General features: G+C 46.9%; 2 protein-coding genes across 7 annotated transcripts in view; one reads left to right on the top strand and one right to left on the bottom strand.

Moving 5' to 3' along the window:
* Nep3 (Neprilysin 3) overlaps positions 1-18,374 on the top strand; it is a 185,285-nt gene extending 166,911 nt beyond the window's left edge. For all 6 annotated transcript variants that reach the window (XM_070534531.1, XM_070534529.1, XM_070534526.1 and 3 more), the window contains 6 exons: positions 115-182; positions 1,315-1,439; positions 1,665-1,730; positions 2,490-2,662; positions 4,120-4,227; positions 12,035-18,374. In XM_070534531.1, coding sequence (XP_070390632.1) covers positions 115-182; positions 1,315-1,439; positions 1,665-1,730; positions 2,490-2,662; positions 4,120-4,219 — 532 coding nt within the window. In that variant the 3' untranslated portion in view covers positions 4,220-4,227; positions 12,035-18,374. The remainder of the gene's footprint in view (positions 1-114; positions 183-1,314; positions 1,440-1,664; positions 1,731-2,489; positions 2,663-4,119; positions 4,228-12,034) is intronic.
* Positions 1-18,570, bottom strand: part of LOC135919314 (immunoglobulin domain-containing protein oig-4-like) — a 380,763-nt gene that overhangs the window by 293,941 nt on the left and 68,252 nt on the right. The window lies entirely within an intron of this gene.

Below are 18,570 nucleotides of genomic sequence, written 5' to 3'. Positions count from 1 at the left end.
TTTTAAATGTACGCAATTACCAGGAAATTTTCAGCTGACCACCGTCCGTTCTGCGCTTAACTAATGGTGATTACCGTAAGTATGCCTTACATTGGATTTGTTCGATGTTTCCAGGTCTCTCAATTTCGGAGCCATGGGAGTGGTCATGGGACACGAACTGACTCACGCCTTCGATGATCAAGGTAGGCAATACGTCCGCCCTGTAGACAATAATTTGTTGTGAAATAGTGCTTAAATATGGAACAGAAGGCGACTGAGATTGATTCGCCCGTGCTTACATTGCAGGGGCATTTAGCTGACAGCGAAATTATATAGATAAGAATTTATTAATGCCATTTTATATTTTCAAATCGTGTGTACCTTAGGCTGTGTGAAAGTCGGCAATCCATGTCAGCAAATCATAGCAGGAAAAGAAGGCAAGAAGCGCAAAACGGGAGCAACAGGGGTCTTTACTTCCAACGATGACCATTCGAGATAGGCGCATGCCATTTGGTGCAGAACGCACAAGTAGAACTACGTCACATTGAACATGTGCAGCAAGGGGCGCAAATGAAACTTTACTTTTGAATTACTTTATTTACTGTGAAAAAATTGGAGGTTTGGCTACTTGAAGAGGCCGCTTTCGAAAACTGTTTGCCCCTTTGCATACGTTCGGAATGCACAGGTCATCTCATGCTGCATGAGCATATTAAGCTTGAGTAATTCTTTGTTGGATGATGAGAACATTACTCTTGTCGTTCTGCTGTCATTGCTCTTGTGGCTTGCTAGCAAAGAGCAATGACAACCCGATAAGGGAGGAAGATATGCTCCAAGCAGCATTCCATGACTCGCCGTGGTTGCTTAGTGGCTATGATGTTCGGCTGCTGAGCACGAGGTCGCGGGATTGAATCCAGGCCACGGCAGCCGCATTCCGATGGGATCGAAATGTGAAAACGCGCCTGTACTTAGATTTAGGTGCATGTTAAAGAACCCCAGGTGGTCTAAATTTCCGCAGTCTCCCGCTGCCGTGTGCCTCATAATCAGAAAGTGGTTTTAGTCAGCGCTGTTTTAGTACATGGAACCCATATATTAATTGTTTAGCATTCCATGTACGGTCACGTAAAATAAAAAAAACAAAAATCTGACGTCGTTGAAAACGTTCTATTCTCTTCGACATACCTTCTCATCACCACTTGTTTTGAATCACCAAAGCATAGCAGATTCTTGCTGATAGTGCTTAGCGCGAAGCGCATTGTTCCGTTATCATGAATCGCAATTGTGAACGAAGAGGCGTTCATGCGTGTGTGATAAGGGTCTTTCTACAAACCGACGCAGGACGAGAATACGACAAGTCCGGCAACCTTAACCAGTGGTGGAAGAACTCAACCATTCAGAGCTTCCAATCGAGGGCTCAGTGCTTCATTGACCAGTATTCAAATTACACTGCCAATAACGAAAACGTAAGCCATCTGAAATTCTCACTTGGTTTCCTTGTGTACTTTTTTTCCTTTCCTTTTCCCTCACGGCGGCTGCGCTACCATTGTATTAGCGGACCCTAGTCGCGCAAGCGTAAATTACAATTAAGCTGCGATGTCTTGTCTTCTGCAGTCCAGTGCAGACATAAGCTACTCAGCTAGCGATGCACTGTGTGCAAAATAAGCATTCTGATTCTTGTTCTTTTTCAGCTCAACGGAAAGCAAACACTTGGCGAAAACATCGCGGACAACGGAGGTCTCAAAGCGGCTTTTCATGTAAGTTCCTTGTGATAAACTGCACAACTTGGTGCGCGCTGATCGCGGTAATCAGCATTTGATGCGGTGGGAATAGGTTCCTGAAAACTGGCTTCGCAAATTTGGTCAGTAGCTTTAGATTAAGGCTGAGCTGGTGCCAGATCATTTATTGTAGAACGGCGCTGATGCCGCTGTCATCTTAGGGCTGGTGTGCTCTTGTGTCCACCGCAGCCCACCTTGGCACAGTTTTCAATGCACTGTTAGCGGCCGATGTTTGAGATTTTTTTTTGCATGCAACGGACACCACCAATGGAAGGAAACCAGAACAATATTTAAAACTAGCACTGTGATGTCTCTTAAATGACACTCGGCGCATTTACCGCAGCTTGCCACATTATCCGCTTGATGAGCACTTTAGTTTTGACGTGTGGAGAAAACGTGATTTTGGGCTAAACAGCTAGGGCTTTCCACCTGTAGCTTCTGCAGCTATTTAGTATATAATGGCACTAAATGAAGATATTTTAGTGTATGTAAGCGGTAAGCACATCACGTGCGATCCAAGAGCTGTAGTAAATCACAATTGCACGAGAAATGCCGGCAGTCTTCCGAAAAAGTTTCAGTTACGGACTAAAGTACCAGTCTCGTCGGCTCATTTATTCTGACAAAACTTAAGCTTTGGATTTTAACTATTTGAGTGAGTGCGGTGAAACGAACTCTCACCTCAATTTCATCGCGCACAGTTCTGTGCATCCCGCGCTACAAATGTGTCTCGCAATGCAGGCGTTTGAGGAATGGCTGGACAGGCACCCCAACGAGCCCCCTCTGCCCGGCGTGAACCTGACGCACAAGCAGCTGTTCTACGTCGGCTTCGCCCAGGTGTGGTGCTCCACCGAAACGCCAGAGGCCATCCACCTGCAGATCCTCAGTGACCCACACTCGCCGGCGAGGTTCAGGTAAACGAGGCATTCGCTGCTTTTTCCGCGTGCCATTCTAAAGACCAAAGACTGGTTTACTCAGGCCCTATCCACGTTAAATATAAACACACACACACACATGCAAGCGCACAAGATTTTAGGAGAAAATGACGAGAATAATAAACCGCTTGTGTACGTCGACACCCTTGCACAGTACAACTTGCAGCAAAAAACTTACGAACCAGGAGAATTACAAAACTGAAGTTAAAGAAGAATGTAGAAGCACGAAGAAAAGTAATTAATTCCTCAACGTGCAGTGATTAAGAATTGAAACCTTTCCTTCGCTCTGCGAAAGTTGCAGTGGACACACAAATTTCAAGTGGCGTGCATGGGTATCAGATTGAAGCAGAGAATGGCCTATTTAAATGATGGCTCGAGTTGTGCTTTACGTTTACATTGCTTACATTGTGCCTGAAATGAAATTTTGGCACCTGTGGCAGTAATTTGTACATTTTTCTTCCAATAATTCTGTACATTTCTTTTATCATTCACTTTGCCGAGTGGCCAACTCCTGTGGTAGACGAGGCACGGTTTCGTGTGAGCCAATGAAAAAGGCGAAGAGCAACGGAATACAGAAGGAACCGTTACAAAGTACAGCTCCTGTACTCAAGAAATATAACAGCGAGCGAAGCGCATCGTATAATACGCTTTTCCAGTAGATCACTGCCAAATCCCTGGAAATGTTGCAGCTGTTGTAGCGCATGAAAACTACAGAGTACCGAAAATTTTATTGTAGGACGAGTAAGGCTAATTCAGGTTTCTTACAGCAGACGTAATTCGGAAGCTTTTGATCCCGCCTTTCCATCTTTTGTTCTTCCTTTTTTTATTTTCCTACCGTACCACGGCATGAATCCTAGCGATTTTAGGAAGAAGGAATAGAACACAAGAACCGAATTATGGGGCATCACGGGGTCTATGAACAAAAAAAGAAAAAAAGAAGAACAGCCAGCGTTGACACATCCATTTTATTATAGGTCCAGTCTTTCTCTCTTATTTTATTATTTATTACGTACCGCAGACCTCATGATTTTCGTTTTCTTTCACGCTGACATTATCTTTTTCTTTCATGCTACCAGAAACTGGTGATATGGGTACCTTGTATAGAAAATTGGATTAGTACAACTTAAAAGAAGGAAGGTTCAGACATCATGATTTCTTTTAGCTCGCTGTTTGTTTCTTTCGATTCACATATTTTCATCAATTTACTCTTTGTATGTGTTATACAATACTTCAACCAAACTCAATCTGCAAACAGTTTATGGCACAAAAGAAGGGAACCACACAAGAGACAGAAGCCTCGAATTCAAAAGACGGCTTGTATCGCCACTAGGACTTGTACAAATTTGTGGTATGGAAAATAGGTTGCAGAAAGTGCGCGAAAAAATAATAATAGACGAACTGTTGGTCACTGTCGGGACGCCTATGTCTTCCATCAGGGTCACGGGGCCGGTGTCCAACTCCGACGAGTTCACCAGGGAGTTCAAGTGCAGAAAGAACAGCGCCATGAACACTCGGAAGAAGTGCGAAGTGTGGTGATGGAACAGGTAAGAGGAACATGCTCAGGTTGCGTCGCAGTGTGTGTGCGTGTGTGACGCAGCTCGCGGGAAAACGTGTTTGCATGACGCAGCATTCTGCCATAGGAGTTCTCGATGCCACGTCTCTCTCTGTAGCGGGTGTTACGATGAGTGCAGCATGTATTTAACCACTGCGGTAACCACACGGTAAATAACTTCGAAGTACTAAGTTATCATCACAAAAGTATACTGCTTTCATCGCACAATCCTTACAAGAACCGTAATAGTAGTAGTAATAGTAAAAGACTTTATTGGGGTCCTGAGGAGCTAAGCGGGGGCCTGCAGGTCCCTACCCAGCCGTTCGCTAGTCCCATGTCGGAACAGAGAGGCCATGCCTCTCCGCTCGTTCACGGGATATATAAATCGTTTAGTTATTTTGTGTGTTTTTTTTCTCCTAACTGCAACAGTATGGAAGATATAACTACTGAAAAGACCGCTGTACCAAAATCTCAGCCAACGACAACAACAACAAAAGAAATCAATCGTGAAATGTTTTCGTTATTTATAATTTTTCCATCTGTAATATCTTGCTGTTGTCTTTTTGTTACCTTCAGTATACTTTCTGTCGATGATACAGCTGATTATCAGGCATGCCTTTTCCGATGAGACTTTCAATGCATCTGTATGTCCTGCTGCTCGCAAAATAAGTGTGATAACTAATTTGGTATCTTTCACGTGACCACCATTCGGGTGCTCACAACCCCACGCAGACTGTGGGGTGTCCCCGCCCTCAAAGCAACAACGCCCTGGACTGGCGTGAAACAAACGCGTAACAAAGGGCTAACGCAGGTACAGAACGACTCCTCAAGGAGAAAACATTGCCCGCGGGCACGATTGCCAGCATGCGGTCCCATAAAACAAGGAAATGGCCAGAGGAAGAACATCGAGGTCCGATCAGCGCGATATTCTGCGCAAGCCGATGCAGGTCATCAAGAAGCTAACTGTCCGATCGAAACGGCATTTCGCTCGCGGCGATTTAACAAGATCGTGGTCATCGCAGGATACCCGCACTCACGTAAAGGGGCTTAGAAGCTACAGAAATGTGCAAAGCGCAGGACTTCTATAGCGTGCTGACTTTATCGGCTTTGCGTCACCGTTATAGCAACGGAACAAAAGAGGTCACTGTATTGCTTCGAAAATGCTTCAAAGCGCGGCACAGTTTAAAGGGGATGCCTAGAAGAGCGGCTAGTTGGGCCATGATTAGCGGCAGCGCATAGGACAAGGACGAAGCGAGAAGACAAACACGGAGCTGAATTGGCAACTGGAAGTTTACTGAAAAACTAAAAAATATATATATACATATGTAAACGGTGGGTATCACGTGATTTGCAAACAAACGTCCTCAGCAAAAAAATGGCGTAAAAGCATACGCTTACCCTATAGAACCTTATATTGAGTAGTTGAAGTCATTTGCACAACGGTGACACGTGAAGCGGGTATAGCTATGATTAGAAGAAGAAGAAGAAACTTTAATAAAGAATAGTCCGGTTGTGCTTGCTGTGGTGGCCTCAGGTGACGGCTCGAAGTCCTTGGACTCGAGCGGCATCTTCGGCTTGCCGGACGGCCCAGAGCTGGTCTGCCAGTTCTGAACTTCTGATAGCCGCCTCCCAGCGGCGGCGACGCCTACGGAGAAGGTCCCCGGCGGCTCCCGCATCCGGGGCGGCGTCGGGAAGAAGCGAGCTCGAGCCTTCTCCCACCCTGGCAACGGCCGCGATTATGGACGCGTTGCTAACGGAGCTGGTCTGATTGCCGTTGTTGCCGGCACACTCCCAGAGCATGTGTCGCAACGTTGCTCTCTGTCCGCATGTTTTACACAGGTCTGTTGAATATAAACGCGGATAGCAGTGGTGTAAGATAGCGGGGCTAGGGTAGGTGTGTGTTTGGAGCAAGCGTAACGTTACGGCCTCGTTCCTGTTCAATTTGTCGTGCGGTGGCGGGAATGTGCGTCTTTCGAGTCTGTAGTGTTGGGTGAGGTCTCTGAACGTGGTTAGGCGATCGCCCCACGCCCAGTGTGCTTCTTGTTGTGTTTCTGTTGTAGTGTCCCGATCCGGCAGATCCGATGCCCCGCTCTCGGGGGCGGAGGCGGCCACATAATCAGCGACGGCTCGGCGTGTGAGACCTCGAGCCGTGGCGTGGGCCGCCTCGTTGCCCGCGAGCGGAACATCGGTATGTGCCGGGGTCCATAGGAGGAAGACCGTAGAATTTTGACGTTGCGAGGGCGATGACGAGTCGCCGTCGTCAGAAATTTGGAGTATGCGGGCCGCTTCCCGCGAGACACGACCGCGCGCGAAGCCGCGGATTGCCGCCTGCGAGTCGCTGATCACGATCGCAGCGTTCGGCACCGCGACGAGTGCTAGGGCTATCGCGGCTTCTTCGGCCGCCTCCGTGTGTGCCGTGGTCACCGTGGCGCTCGCGAGGCACTTACCCGAGCGGTCTACAACCGCTATCGCGTGTGCGCTTCTCCCTCCTCCATATGGAGCCGCGTCTACGTATACCGCCTCGTTGCTGTTATGATTAGTATGATTAGCTATGATTAGTAAAAAAAGACACGCGCGTGCGCTCAACCCGAATCTAACAGAGAAACCTCACACTTGAACACCAATAGTGACGGCTGACTAACACATGTGGAACCTTTCTTTTTGTGTTTAAGTTCTCTCATTTATACTTCCGAATTATTTTTATGTATATAAGGTTGGTCTCTTGCCGAGAGGTCGAAAATAAATTTGTTGTGGCCGTCGACGTGGATTTCTTTAAGAAGTATACCACTAAATATTAAATTTGCTTATTGAAGGCTGCATGACTATTTCGGTTGCTCTTATTTACCGATATGGGTCACGCGTATATTGACGACTCCTGAATCCAGGTTAGGAAGCGCCTGCTTACAAATACGGTGTTGTAACGCAGAGTCACTGACGTTGTTTGAAGCGACAGAGATTTGGAAGCGTGTCTTGTACTCAAGCTACGACCGATTTACCTGTCCATGAACTAATTACTATGTTCGCTTACTATGTTACTTGCCGAAACATCAATAACGAATTACGTTCGACTCTTTGAACGGTGTGAAGATAAGAGTGAGTTTCGCCCATTCAAATGCGGTATCTCACACATATACGCCTGGCGCACTCTTATGTAGTTTCGGTGTCTTGTTTTTCATTCGTGCAGCTCAATCTGCACGCAGACATTTCACTATCGAGGAGGACGCGTCGCCGAGCCGATTTTTGAGGTTGTACGGATAAACAATAGGTTGCAGGTTTCGTTTCTCAACCACGGTGACTGTGTTCTATAGTACAATGGGGACAGAATTTCCAAATGCCTGTGCACGGAAATTCCCTTGCAGAAAAAGGTAATGAATGGATAGGTTATCGTGAGCGCTGCCCTAGAAGTGCCCTCATAGTTTCCCCTCATATACCGATCATTTCCTGCACGTCACTCCGTAGGAAGTATAGCACGCCCGCCGCGGAAGCTTAGTGGCTAGCCATTGCGCTGCTGCGCTCGAGGTTGCGGGTTCGGTCCCGACCGTACGGCTGCCGCATTTCGATTGGGGCCAAATGCAAAGACACACGTGCAGCTAAATTTAGGTGAACGTTAAAGAACCCCAGGTGGTCAAAATTTCTCCGGAATCCACCGCTACGGCGGGCGTCACTGTCAGATCGGGGTTTTGGCGCATAAAAACCCTGCATTTAATTCAGAGTGCAGCACACTAGAGGAGTTCGACCTGCAGTCAACCTTTCCTAATTTACCCAAATGGCTTGTTCTCTCTTCCTTTTCGCAACCTCTTAATCTTAAGTTCTTAAGCTAGTGTTACGCAAGGCTTCTTTGACCGTTACGTACAATAAGTAACTGTTGTACGCGTAGGTTATCAACAGGGGCCTTAGCCTCGAGTCAACGTTTTCACAAAGAGGCATACGTGTACGTCAAGTCTCCCGCGAAGACAATTAGACTCCATGTTGACGATTCTCTTGATCAGCCATTGTTGTTCTCCGTCTCCCCGCGACCTCCTTTATCTTAATCGTGCGCGTAGTCGCACAGAGATGGTTTCGCTACCGTTCGCGTCACCTAACATTACAGCGTGAAAGCTGCCACGCGCTTTTACAAGCACGGGCTACATGCGAACTGTCTCGGGTGGGCCTGGCATGGTCACGTGCCAGCGCGCACCAAGTGACGGCCGCAGCCGCCGCCATGTAACGTACGACTTTGAGGGAGAGGGAGACACACCGTCGAGCGCTAGCTGCTGCGCAACCTGACCCCTGCGCTTCCGGCGGTGTGGCGTAATACGGAGGAAAGGAGAACGGGGAAAGAGTGTGAACCAGGAAAGAGGAAAAAGTGCGCAGGCGCAAAGGGGGTCCCCGGTGTATAGCATCTTCATCTAAATTGGAACCGGTATCGTGGGAGAATACGCCAGTTTATAACAAGAAGTCCTGCTGATCTTGAAAGTGACAGGAAGCCGCGTTCTTCTTTTTTTGTCACCGAATAGCAAGAGCTCGACGTTCACGTAGTAGAACTGTAACGCCCATTTGTTTCCGTGCAAGAGAGAGAGAGAGAGAGAGAGAGAGAAGGGAAGAAGGAAAGGCAGAGAGGTTAACCAGACTGAGCCCGTGACTTTGCAAAGCAAAGACACGGGCGTGCTACCGTTGACACGACGCGTAGTCAGCGCGAACGATCGGCTATGCGAGAAGCTGAAACATGTCACCAATAAGAGGACATTATCATGCTGCCCAATTCCGGAGCTCAGTAAATGGGCGCGTTCAACAAGTAGCAGCGATTAACGCCTGTGCCCGAACATCGTATCCATGGTTGAGCATTGGAACGTTGCAGGCAACTGCAACCGTCGCCCTCCAAGAACTATCTCAGGGTGCGCTGGCTACTGCCTACCGCACAGGTGGTAAGTGACAGGCGCTCAGTTGATACGGGCTTATGTTGAGGAGGGCGACGCCACGGGTTCGACTACCTGCGAAGGCCACATTCAGGTGAGGGTGGAATGCAAAAAACGTGCCTTGTCGCGTCTTCTTTATTTGTGCTTTTCTATGGCAGTATAACCTCGTTTCCAAATAATAATAGCCCTACTCCATTTCGGTTCGTCTAACTCCCCTCTTTAACTTTCCAATTCCCAATTACTATCCAGGTTAACTTGACTACCTTTCTATTGCCATTTTACGTCTCTTGCGACGCTAAATCCCTGATAATCGTCGTCGGGAGTTCGTGACGCCGTGCGAGAACGTTCTCTTTTCAGAGATGGTTTCACAGCATCATAGTGCTTTGTTTGCTGTATCTGTGGCAACTAGCTTAACTCTAGTGTCAGCGCGTGTTCGACAATGATAACGAACCCCATCGAGCTTTTCTGTCCACATAGCGAGCAAAGCACCCATAAGACGTTATTTAGACAATTTATATAAAGTCTAAAGACGGTTTACCGTGTAAGTCCACAGAAAATCCGTAGACATCCATTTGATCTTACACTTTCAGTCACTTACTGCCGGCCGACTTTCTACAAGCACGCTGTTTGGAAGCCCATCGACAACTAGACCAGGTGAAACAGACGGAAACCCTGTACGCTTAGAATGTATGACCACACTGCACGTGACCGAAATGACAAGCCTATAGGTAGAGGTAACATAATTTCTCCGAAGTCTACAGACACAATCTGTATACCGTTTAAATCCATCGTTATTAAGAGAGCAACGCGGCAAAGCTAGCCCAACGCGCGCAGTTCGTGCCGGGGCGGGTCGTCTCGTTCGCCTTTTCGGGGTTAATGGGTTTCGGCGGCCCGTCGTGCTCGGCGCGGCACCGAAATCGCGCGCACTCATGCACGCACGCACACACACGCGCACGCACACACGCGTGTGAACGCGCGCGCGCGTGGTGGCTCGTGCTCGCGCACGTTACTTACACTCGCGCGGGGAGCGCAGACACGCCGGCCTCAGCGTCCGCGGTCACGGGGTGACCCTGTCGTCCCACTCTGTCAGCGAGCGGCCGGCTATACCTTGCCGGCCAGCTGTACACGGTGGAGACGCCCGGGCTTCTTTCTCGCTCGCCGCCGTTTTGTACGCGCGCGCCGGCGTGTCTGATGTCCGTGGCGTCGCGTTCCGCTTGCTCCGGCGAAAGTGTGTACGCTGATCCGAAACGTCGCTGCAGCATCCGTAGGCCGTGCTGTCTCTTTTTTTCTTCTGTGCCCGCACGTGCTTAAGTGTTGCAAAAACCTGTGCGCGTTCGGTCGAAGACTTCCGCCGCGCTTTCTTTTCAGCGAGTGCGCTTAAGAGACCTGCGAACAATTTCGTAATATTTGAGTCCGCCGAACTGGCCTGTGAGCGAACACTGGAATTGGGAACTTACGCATGGAACAGGGTAGTGCACTGCGCAACACTAAGCCGCCGTGTTTTTCTTTTTTTTTACTTTTTGCTCGCTGGAGCTTTAGGACAGTAGCGCTTAAACACACAATACTCGCTGTCCTTAACAGGCCGTAAAATAAAGCTGCTGTTGTGGAAAGTGCGTAGACGGAGAGAAGTAGGGGCGGCAGTTGCATCCACGAGAGTAAATGCCCCAGCAGGCGCACCGCTGTGTTGTCTACGGCAGGTTATCAGAAGCGGATTCTCTGAATTGTCGTTGACAACTTCATTGACATCCCGCGCATACGTATATGAACCTTTAGCTGAACATGTGAGATATGAACCATGTGTCAGCATTTCTTCTCTTCCGCCTTTCGAGAAACAACAGTCTTTTCTAACTGTGTAACAGTCATGAGCATGCCGGAGAATTGGGTTACTTGAGTTGTCATCGTCTCTTTATCACTTGCACTTTCGTGTTTATTCCGCAAAGAAAGAAAGTCTGTCAATTACCTGTACGCACTCTGCTGGACTGATTGATTTCTTTAAGTGGCTCCCAGACCACTGCGGTATCATGGGCAAAGAACATGCCGATGAAGCTACTAGGAGGACTCACGAAAATGCCGTGAAGGAACCCACCCCACTGTCAAGAACCGATGCAGCAAAAAAGCTTCGCATACTCGAGCGCGATGCCACACGATCCATGTGGAACGCGCCTAGTTTCCAGCATACAAGATTGCACCGCCTAGATCCATCCCTCGTTCTACGCATTCCATCTGGACTATCCCGAATCGAGACAACTGTTCTCTGCCGACTGTGGCTTGGAGTATCTTTTGCGAATTCATTTGCTTGTCCCATCGGAATGGCTGACAATGCTACCTGTGTGTATGTCTGTGTGTGTACGTTTATTTGTCTGTCCCCCCTTCCCCAGTGCAGGGTAGCAATCTGGATATCTTCCGGTTAATCTCCCTGCCTTTCGCACCTCATTCATCGCTCTCTCTCTCTCTCTCTCTCTCTCTCTCTCTCTCTTTTAACGTGCGCCCCAAAAGTTTCCTTGCAAAACTTAAATTCGACTGCCGAATTCACTAATCAAACCGACAATCTCCTACCCGGCACTACAACTTTATAACATATGAAGCGCATATATTGATTCAATAGCAATTGTAGGCATTTATCTTATGCTTACGGAACCCGTCTATAAAGTTCGCATTTGAAGTATAGTTAACGTATGCCCCGTTGAACCTGATGTTGCGAAGGCATGCTTGATCTTTTCTACTGAGCCTCACGGCATGTCGCAAATCATAAAATGAGGTAATTTTATAAGGGGTTTGGTACTGAAGGCTCGTAGCGTACTAGGCGCTTTGCATGGCCTACTTAATATAATGCAGGGTCTGTTAAAAGCGTGGTTGAATTTCTAACCATTCCTTTTCTTTTTCATGCCTCTTCTTGTTTTGCAGGCCACGACACGACGTAATGAAAGTGAAAGAGTCTGCCGCACCTACGCAAGCACACTTAAGGTCAGCATTTCTTGGGTCCCAGTCTCCAGGCTACGCGACATCGGGACCCCTCCGAGCTTTTCCCTTACATGCAAGCGGTACAGCCTATCGAAAGACGAAAAACTGAGCACGTCATGCTTTCTAGGCTTTATTTTCGTGTACATAGCGGATAGCGTATTCGAAGATGCGTACGTCAAAGGCAAAGCGAGAACGCAGTTGGCAACCATCCTCACATTCAGTGTTTAGAGTTAACGTGTAAGAATGTGCCTCGCGACTCTGCTTTCCGTGGTGTACATAAGTACTTGTTGCTTTTTGTGCTGTGTGTACCTGTTGTTTTGTTATCGTGTACGGAGAGCTCACGTGCTTACCACGCGTTTATACAGCCATACTATATATACGCGCGTGTATGGGCATCGAAGTGTGAAAACGAGCAGTTAAATCGCCATAAAGAGAGATAGAGGCACACCTGTGACGAAACGGCATCAGTGCCACGGCAGCGGTCATGTCATTTTTACAAAAGCTTGAGCCTTGACAAACGAAGATCTTGCAGGACAACTGCCAGCCACAAAAGCCTTCATATTTCTTCTCGCCTCGTTTAGCGAGTATTGGTCTGAAAGATGGCATCTGCTTTTCGAATAGTCCAACATTGTTCACAGTTTGTCAGTTTACTAAAACATGCGATATACACAGCCTCGTGCATAAAACGCTTGCAAGTGACTATTGCGTGGCTTATGCTGCACACAATTAACGACGGTTGATAGAAAGGCGTGGGAAGTAGAAACATTGCTGAAAAGTACTGAGCAAGCGAAAAGAAAGTGTAACGCGTGTCAAGAAGTTATACATTTGGATAAATGTGCACTGGCGCGCGCCGTGGTGAGATTTTGAAGGACAGTGTGTGCGTGCGGGACAGCGTCCCTGTTCTTACGCGTGACATTGCACGAAGTCGCCCAAAAACACGCTTTCACTCCAGAGCCATGCTTTGTTCCTTATGACGCCTGGAATGTAAGATAAGCTTCATAGCTGCTAAAGTTGGGCGATATGATTTGCTTCAACAGACGTGGCTGGACGAACGTAACTGACAGATTTCCAGGCTGCCAGATATATCCATCTTCAAGCGTAGTACGGCTACGTTTGCCTACCCGTGCACATTATTGGCGAATGGATTGAATAATAAGTAACGAGCTCAAGTAGTGAGCTAAAATTGAGTAATGAGCTCTAGGCTACCACTCATTGTATCTATGTGCTACATTTATGAATCGCTGGTTCTGATTCTTAATGGAGTAGCGTTAATATTTCCAGCTTAAGTGCTAGCCGCGAAGTAGCGTTATAAAGTGAACAATGCTTACAATGCAGGTTCGTTTGTTCATCATGTCAGGGCGAGTTGTAGCTCAAAAAAATGGCTGTGGCTTAGGTAAGGTTAAGCCCAGGATGCGAAGCATACTAGCCTTTATTTTAGTTGTTGAACCACTGTTTAGCCTGGTGAACTGCTGTTGCTTGGCTATATTTGGTTCGGCTAGACGAAGAAACAACTCATGCATTACTTCTTCGCCTTCAAGAGTGGAACGCGACAGCGTTCCCGTCGACCCGCCAAGGGGTGTAAGACAATGGGCTACAGGGCAGCGACTACGCGCCCCGCATTGGACGCGGTGAGCGTCGAGCAAAGCAGCGTTCGGCGCGGCAACGAAATGTGCGCCTGAGCAAGAGACGCACGCCTTAGAAACAGCGCGTTTCTAAGGCAACACCGCATTCACTAGAGGCGCTTTTGTACCGCTTTGAAGCGTTGTACTCGTGGCTCAGTGGTAGCGTCTCCGTCCCACACTCCGGAGACCCTGGTTCGATTCCCACCCAGCCCGTCTTGCAAGAGTTGAGCCAAAGCCACTTCTCCTCTGTCGTGACGTCACGGTGTCACGTGATTTCATGGTCACCGCCGCGCCTGAGGAGCTGGGTTGAGCCCTCGTAATATGCTTCGCATAAAAACCACAATGACACAAGAGAACATTTGACACACCCGGAATTGTGTCTGCCCGGTGTGTCTTTTTGTGTGCTTGTTCTTCCGCTATAGCTATAGCCTTGTCGGTATAAAACCACTTTTCTGTCTTCAACTGAGCGTAATTTTTTGCTACCGGCGGACAACTTAAAGTGCTGAAAAGACACAGCTCGCAAAAGCTGACTAATTGCTTGACTTCTGCCACAAGAAAGCTGCCAAGTTGTTGCGTGACCACTAGCAAAGTTGCACTAGTCTAAGCGTGCGCTCTGACTTAGACCGGACGTTAGTGAGCGCGATGTCATAGTAACTAGGCGTCACTATGACCACTCTTTGTTGCGACATAGATGTGATGCTGTTGCATCATCCTTTCAAAGCGAATGGCTGTCGTTTAGCCCATGTTTACGGCAACGAACGATCACGATGTCTTCGTTTGCCAAGGCTGTTGCTGTTATGGAATACACAAGCTAGGTACGGAAGCATGCGCGCAATTATGCTTGCGAGAGGCAGATGCTGTCGGTTTTATTTGAGCATACATGTAATCAGTGCCGCCGTGGCACGGTCGTAGATAAGCGCGAACCTTCCTGTTGCGATAAGGGTGCCTACGAGGAGTTGTGATCTTGTTGAGAGCGCTTTGACACGGATGTCGTTCAGTTGTCGAGATATTTCACACAGATGTACTATGTGGTTAATGGTGTTGCTGTTCTCAGTTTGTTTTTCGTATCTGTTTCTGCGCCCTTTATGAGCAGTTCAAAGGTTTGATGATACGTTTCCATGCTTAGTTCGGTTCATGATGCACTTGAAATCTGTACATATCAACAATGACAAATGGTATGAGCTAAGTCTCGCGTCAAAGAAGTTGAAAGCTTACGTCTTCAAACACTTGGATGTGGAGTTTTTTTTGTGCAGCTAGTGCTCATTTATCCAATAGTCGAGCCCCCCAAAATTTGACACGAATGACAAACACAACAAAATTGTTTCCTGTACCTAGCTTGCGAATCCTACATTCCTTACGGCTGCACTGAGTGACGGCGCATTTTTTTTTTCATATCAACATCTACTAGTCAAATTAATCAAACACAAAGAAACTACGTGTACACTGTGTTCTTTATATAAGTATTCTGCATTTCCCTTTAGATAGCGCCAGCTCCAACAGGGTAAGTATGTTAATGAAGACATTTTGTTGACATCAGCCATCTGTACCAGTGACATTTTTCGAGTTTACCATGGTGGCTTGGCGGCGTGTACCGAAAGCAGTGATCAGCTTGCTCGTTGTTGCGTTTCTGCGCTGCCTTTTGCGCACACAGGACGCAGTGCTCCGCTCACCGGCAAGTATTTAACAAACATTTTAAGCCAGCAGCAGCGATCGACATTCAATGGTAACGCGGATGACGTCTTGAAACAGCTGTAGGCACAGCAATGTTTACACTTTTTCATGATGTAACATGTTAATTCGTTGTACAGCCAAAGCGCAGTAAGACGGCGTCAATACTTAGCATTACAGGGGCTTACAGTAGAAAGCCTTTAAGACCATTCAGTTTTCCTACACCAAAGTCTACAAGCGACCTTCAATAACAAGGATGGCAAGGACTTGAAATTTTGCTACTTAACGGGATTTCAAATCAGTGCATTTATATCTACGTCTTGTTACAAGCCCTGTATATCAAAGGCAAAACAAACGAACTCATACGAAAGCACAAATTTCAACACCCGACCCTCAAAATGCACTAACGCATTGGCAGACAACGTTGCGACGATGATGGATTGAGCTTATAAAGCTAAATTTCTGTGCGGCAGATGACGACCAGTCAGACACCCGACCAACAAGAGTTAATACAAGAATACATTAAAAACGATACTACGCCTGCCTATGAAGATCAGTTGCATTAAACATCTGAGAAGCTAGGGCGTGGGAATCCTAAATTACATTACTCTTACGAAAAGCGTTTTCACCGCGAGCTTATCAGAGTTAAAAAAGAAGAAGAAAGCAGCGAAGAATCGCATTTGCGAGAAAAGCAAGCCCCTGCATATCCCAAGAAAAATGAAAATCTCGTCTCTGTCATCGAAGTATCGTCGAAAAAGCATGTTGTATGGAGAATGGGTCGCCATTAAGGACCTTTCATAACCTGGCGTGAGTTTTGGTTCTTTGTACAAAACCGTTGTTTATATATTTACAGCCACATGTACAGCGCTATAGAAAAGAGGCTGTGTGTATAGCGGACAATGTCATGTAGCAGTGTACTCGTAGAACTGTGAATTGGGAACAGTGGTCTGTCGCTTTCCACGTTGTATTTAAACACCATTGAGTGAATCTTGTTTTGTTGTCATTGTACACATAGCATATTCGCACCTTCCTTTCTTCTTTGTATTTTTTTTTCAAGCTTGTTTGTGTACGTTGTATGTCGCAGTGTTATAGGTGCATTGTTCTCTATGTGCGTTCTGTACTCACTCTGGGTGAGGAATCGCCAGTTTTTGATCACTGCTGTCAATGTCTGTAAAGAAAGGTTGATGTTGACGGAGCTTGGCTGATATGTGCGGTTTAACAAGCAGGAAACCATTTGTTATTGTTTTTGCAAGTTACATGTGTCCAATTATATGTCTGGTGAAATCTGTTCTAGTTTCATGTGTTCTGCCATGACTACGTGTTTGAGAATTGCTATGTTTTGCTTTATTGGCAAGCCTGCATGCTGCAGCCTGAATATTGGAGGCGTTAGGCCTTCTGCGAGGAAGTGTCACATGAGCCTTCAGCTTGATTCTCTAGTGGGCATCAAAATTATCAGCCAGTGGAAGCCTCCATATACCGTGGAGGCGTTTAAGAAGCTTCACGTGCTCAGCGATCATGAGCAGTCTAACGGACTAGTTAACGCTCAGGACAGCACATCGTCAATATTCAAGCGTCGAGGTAGCACTAGATTCATGCTTGAATCAATAGTGAAGACCGCTGGCATGACTATAAGTGGCACTTTCTCGAGATGAAACGACTTAGCACCATTGTATCACTTGTTTCTGGCGTACTTTGAGATTTGTTATGCAATTGTACACCAGATGCTTATGACGAAACATTGGGCTAGTTGACAATTATCAACGAGATGCAGCGAAACAAAGGCGAACGCTCGACAATTAAGAAAGAGACGCGGTTTTACTTAAGCGTAACGTGTCCCGTTTATTTCTTCGTAAAGTGTTAGTCTCTGTTGGGCTGTCAGTGGTGCATAATACGACATGATTTGATGTGCCACTTTCTGAGAGGAATGCGCAGTCCGCAGCTTTCTAGGAAGTATTAGGAATGCCTTTCTGACATGACTCTTAAGCCCTGAGTTCAGTACCATAGCAGTGTACCTAACTAAAACAGTTAGCGTCCACCTTGTAAGGGAGGTGTGATGAAATTAAAAGAACCGCTTAGTTAAGGACCACGTGGGTGAATAAAGAAAAAAAAGAAAATAAGGACACGAACAGATATCTATGGGAGGACAGCCTCTGAGCGCAGACATCAAACATGTTGTCTCTGTTCGAGGGTGTCGTCGTAATGAAGGCGCGCTTCTGCTTTTTAGAGATGCTAGTTGGGCAGGGTCGTCATCTTTGCGACAAAGTGAACTGCGCGAACGACAAGGGACAGTGGAAGGAGACACGACTTGTCTCCTTCCACTGTCTCGTGTCATTTTTCGTGTTCACCTTCTGCTTTTTTAGCGCGTTCGGCGCATGAGTATGATCAAAGTACACGCAGTTTGTTTCGAAGATGAACTTACCTTGACGTTCGTGTTTCTCGCATAGCGTGTGGATATCCATACCTTAAACCTTGTTTTCTTTTCTTTTCGGTGCACCGTGTGCAGTGGATCGCCTCATTTTCCATAGTGAAGCATGTTCTAATCTCTAGTCAAGTTATAAGCATGCACACTGCTTGACAAGCGTCTGCGGTTACAAGCACGTGTTACACCTATTTGTGTCAGCCGGATCGACCAGTCCTTCAGTATGTTATTTGTGCTTTATACCGATCGCATTGTACCATAGAATACGACTCTTTATGTCAATGACTGCAGTTACTTCTACGATTTTCACCCAAGATAATTCTTTTGCTCGTAGAAAGAGTTCCATTTAACTGCACGCATGTATAAATATGTTTGTCTTGGCACTTTGATTACGTTTGAAATAATTGTCTCGTTGTTATTTGTATGATAGATGAGAGCGACATTTTATGTTGTATGTTGTTTAAGAACAAAAGAGAAATGTCCTTGAAGCTGAACACAACAGCCCGCGGGGTCAGTGGCAATATTTTGTGTTTGTCTGTGAAGTTTTTCGAATAAAGTAAGCTTTGTTTGATAACATGAAGTGTCGTATACTGTACGTTTGCCTTGCAACTTGTACGCATGACAGAAGTGCTCAATTTTAGCGCCCTTATCAATCAGAACCGCATAAGGTGCCACATAGAAAAGGGCCTCCTACCAGGTGCCCGTAACCTTTCTGAGACTCGCGTGAGGCGGGCCTCATAAAAAGAAGGTTGCTGAATAGTGACCTTCCA

Source organism: Dermacentor albipictus, chromosome 2 (genome assembly GCF_038994185.2).
Source record: "Dermacentor albipictus isolate Rhodes 1998 colony chromosome 2, USDA_Dalb.pri_finalv2, whole genome shotgun sequence".
NCBI lineage: Eukaryota > Metazoa > Arthropoda > Arachnida > Ixodida > Ixodidae > Dermacentor > Dermacentor albipictus.
Note: the sequence above shows the minus strand (reverse complement) of the source record. Positions and strands in the feature narration are given on the sequence as shown.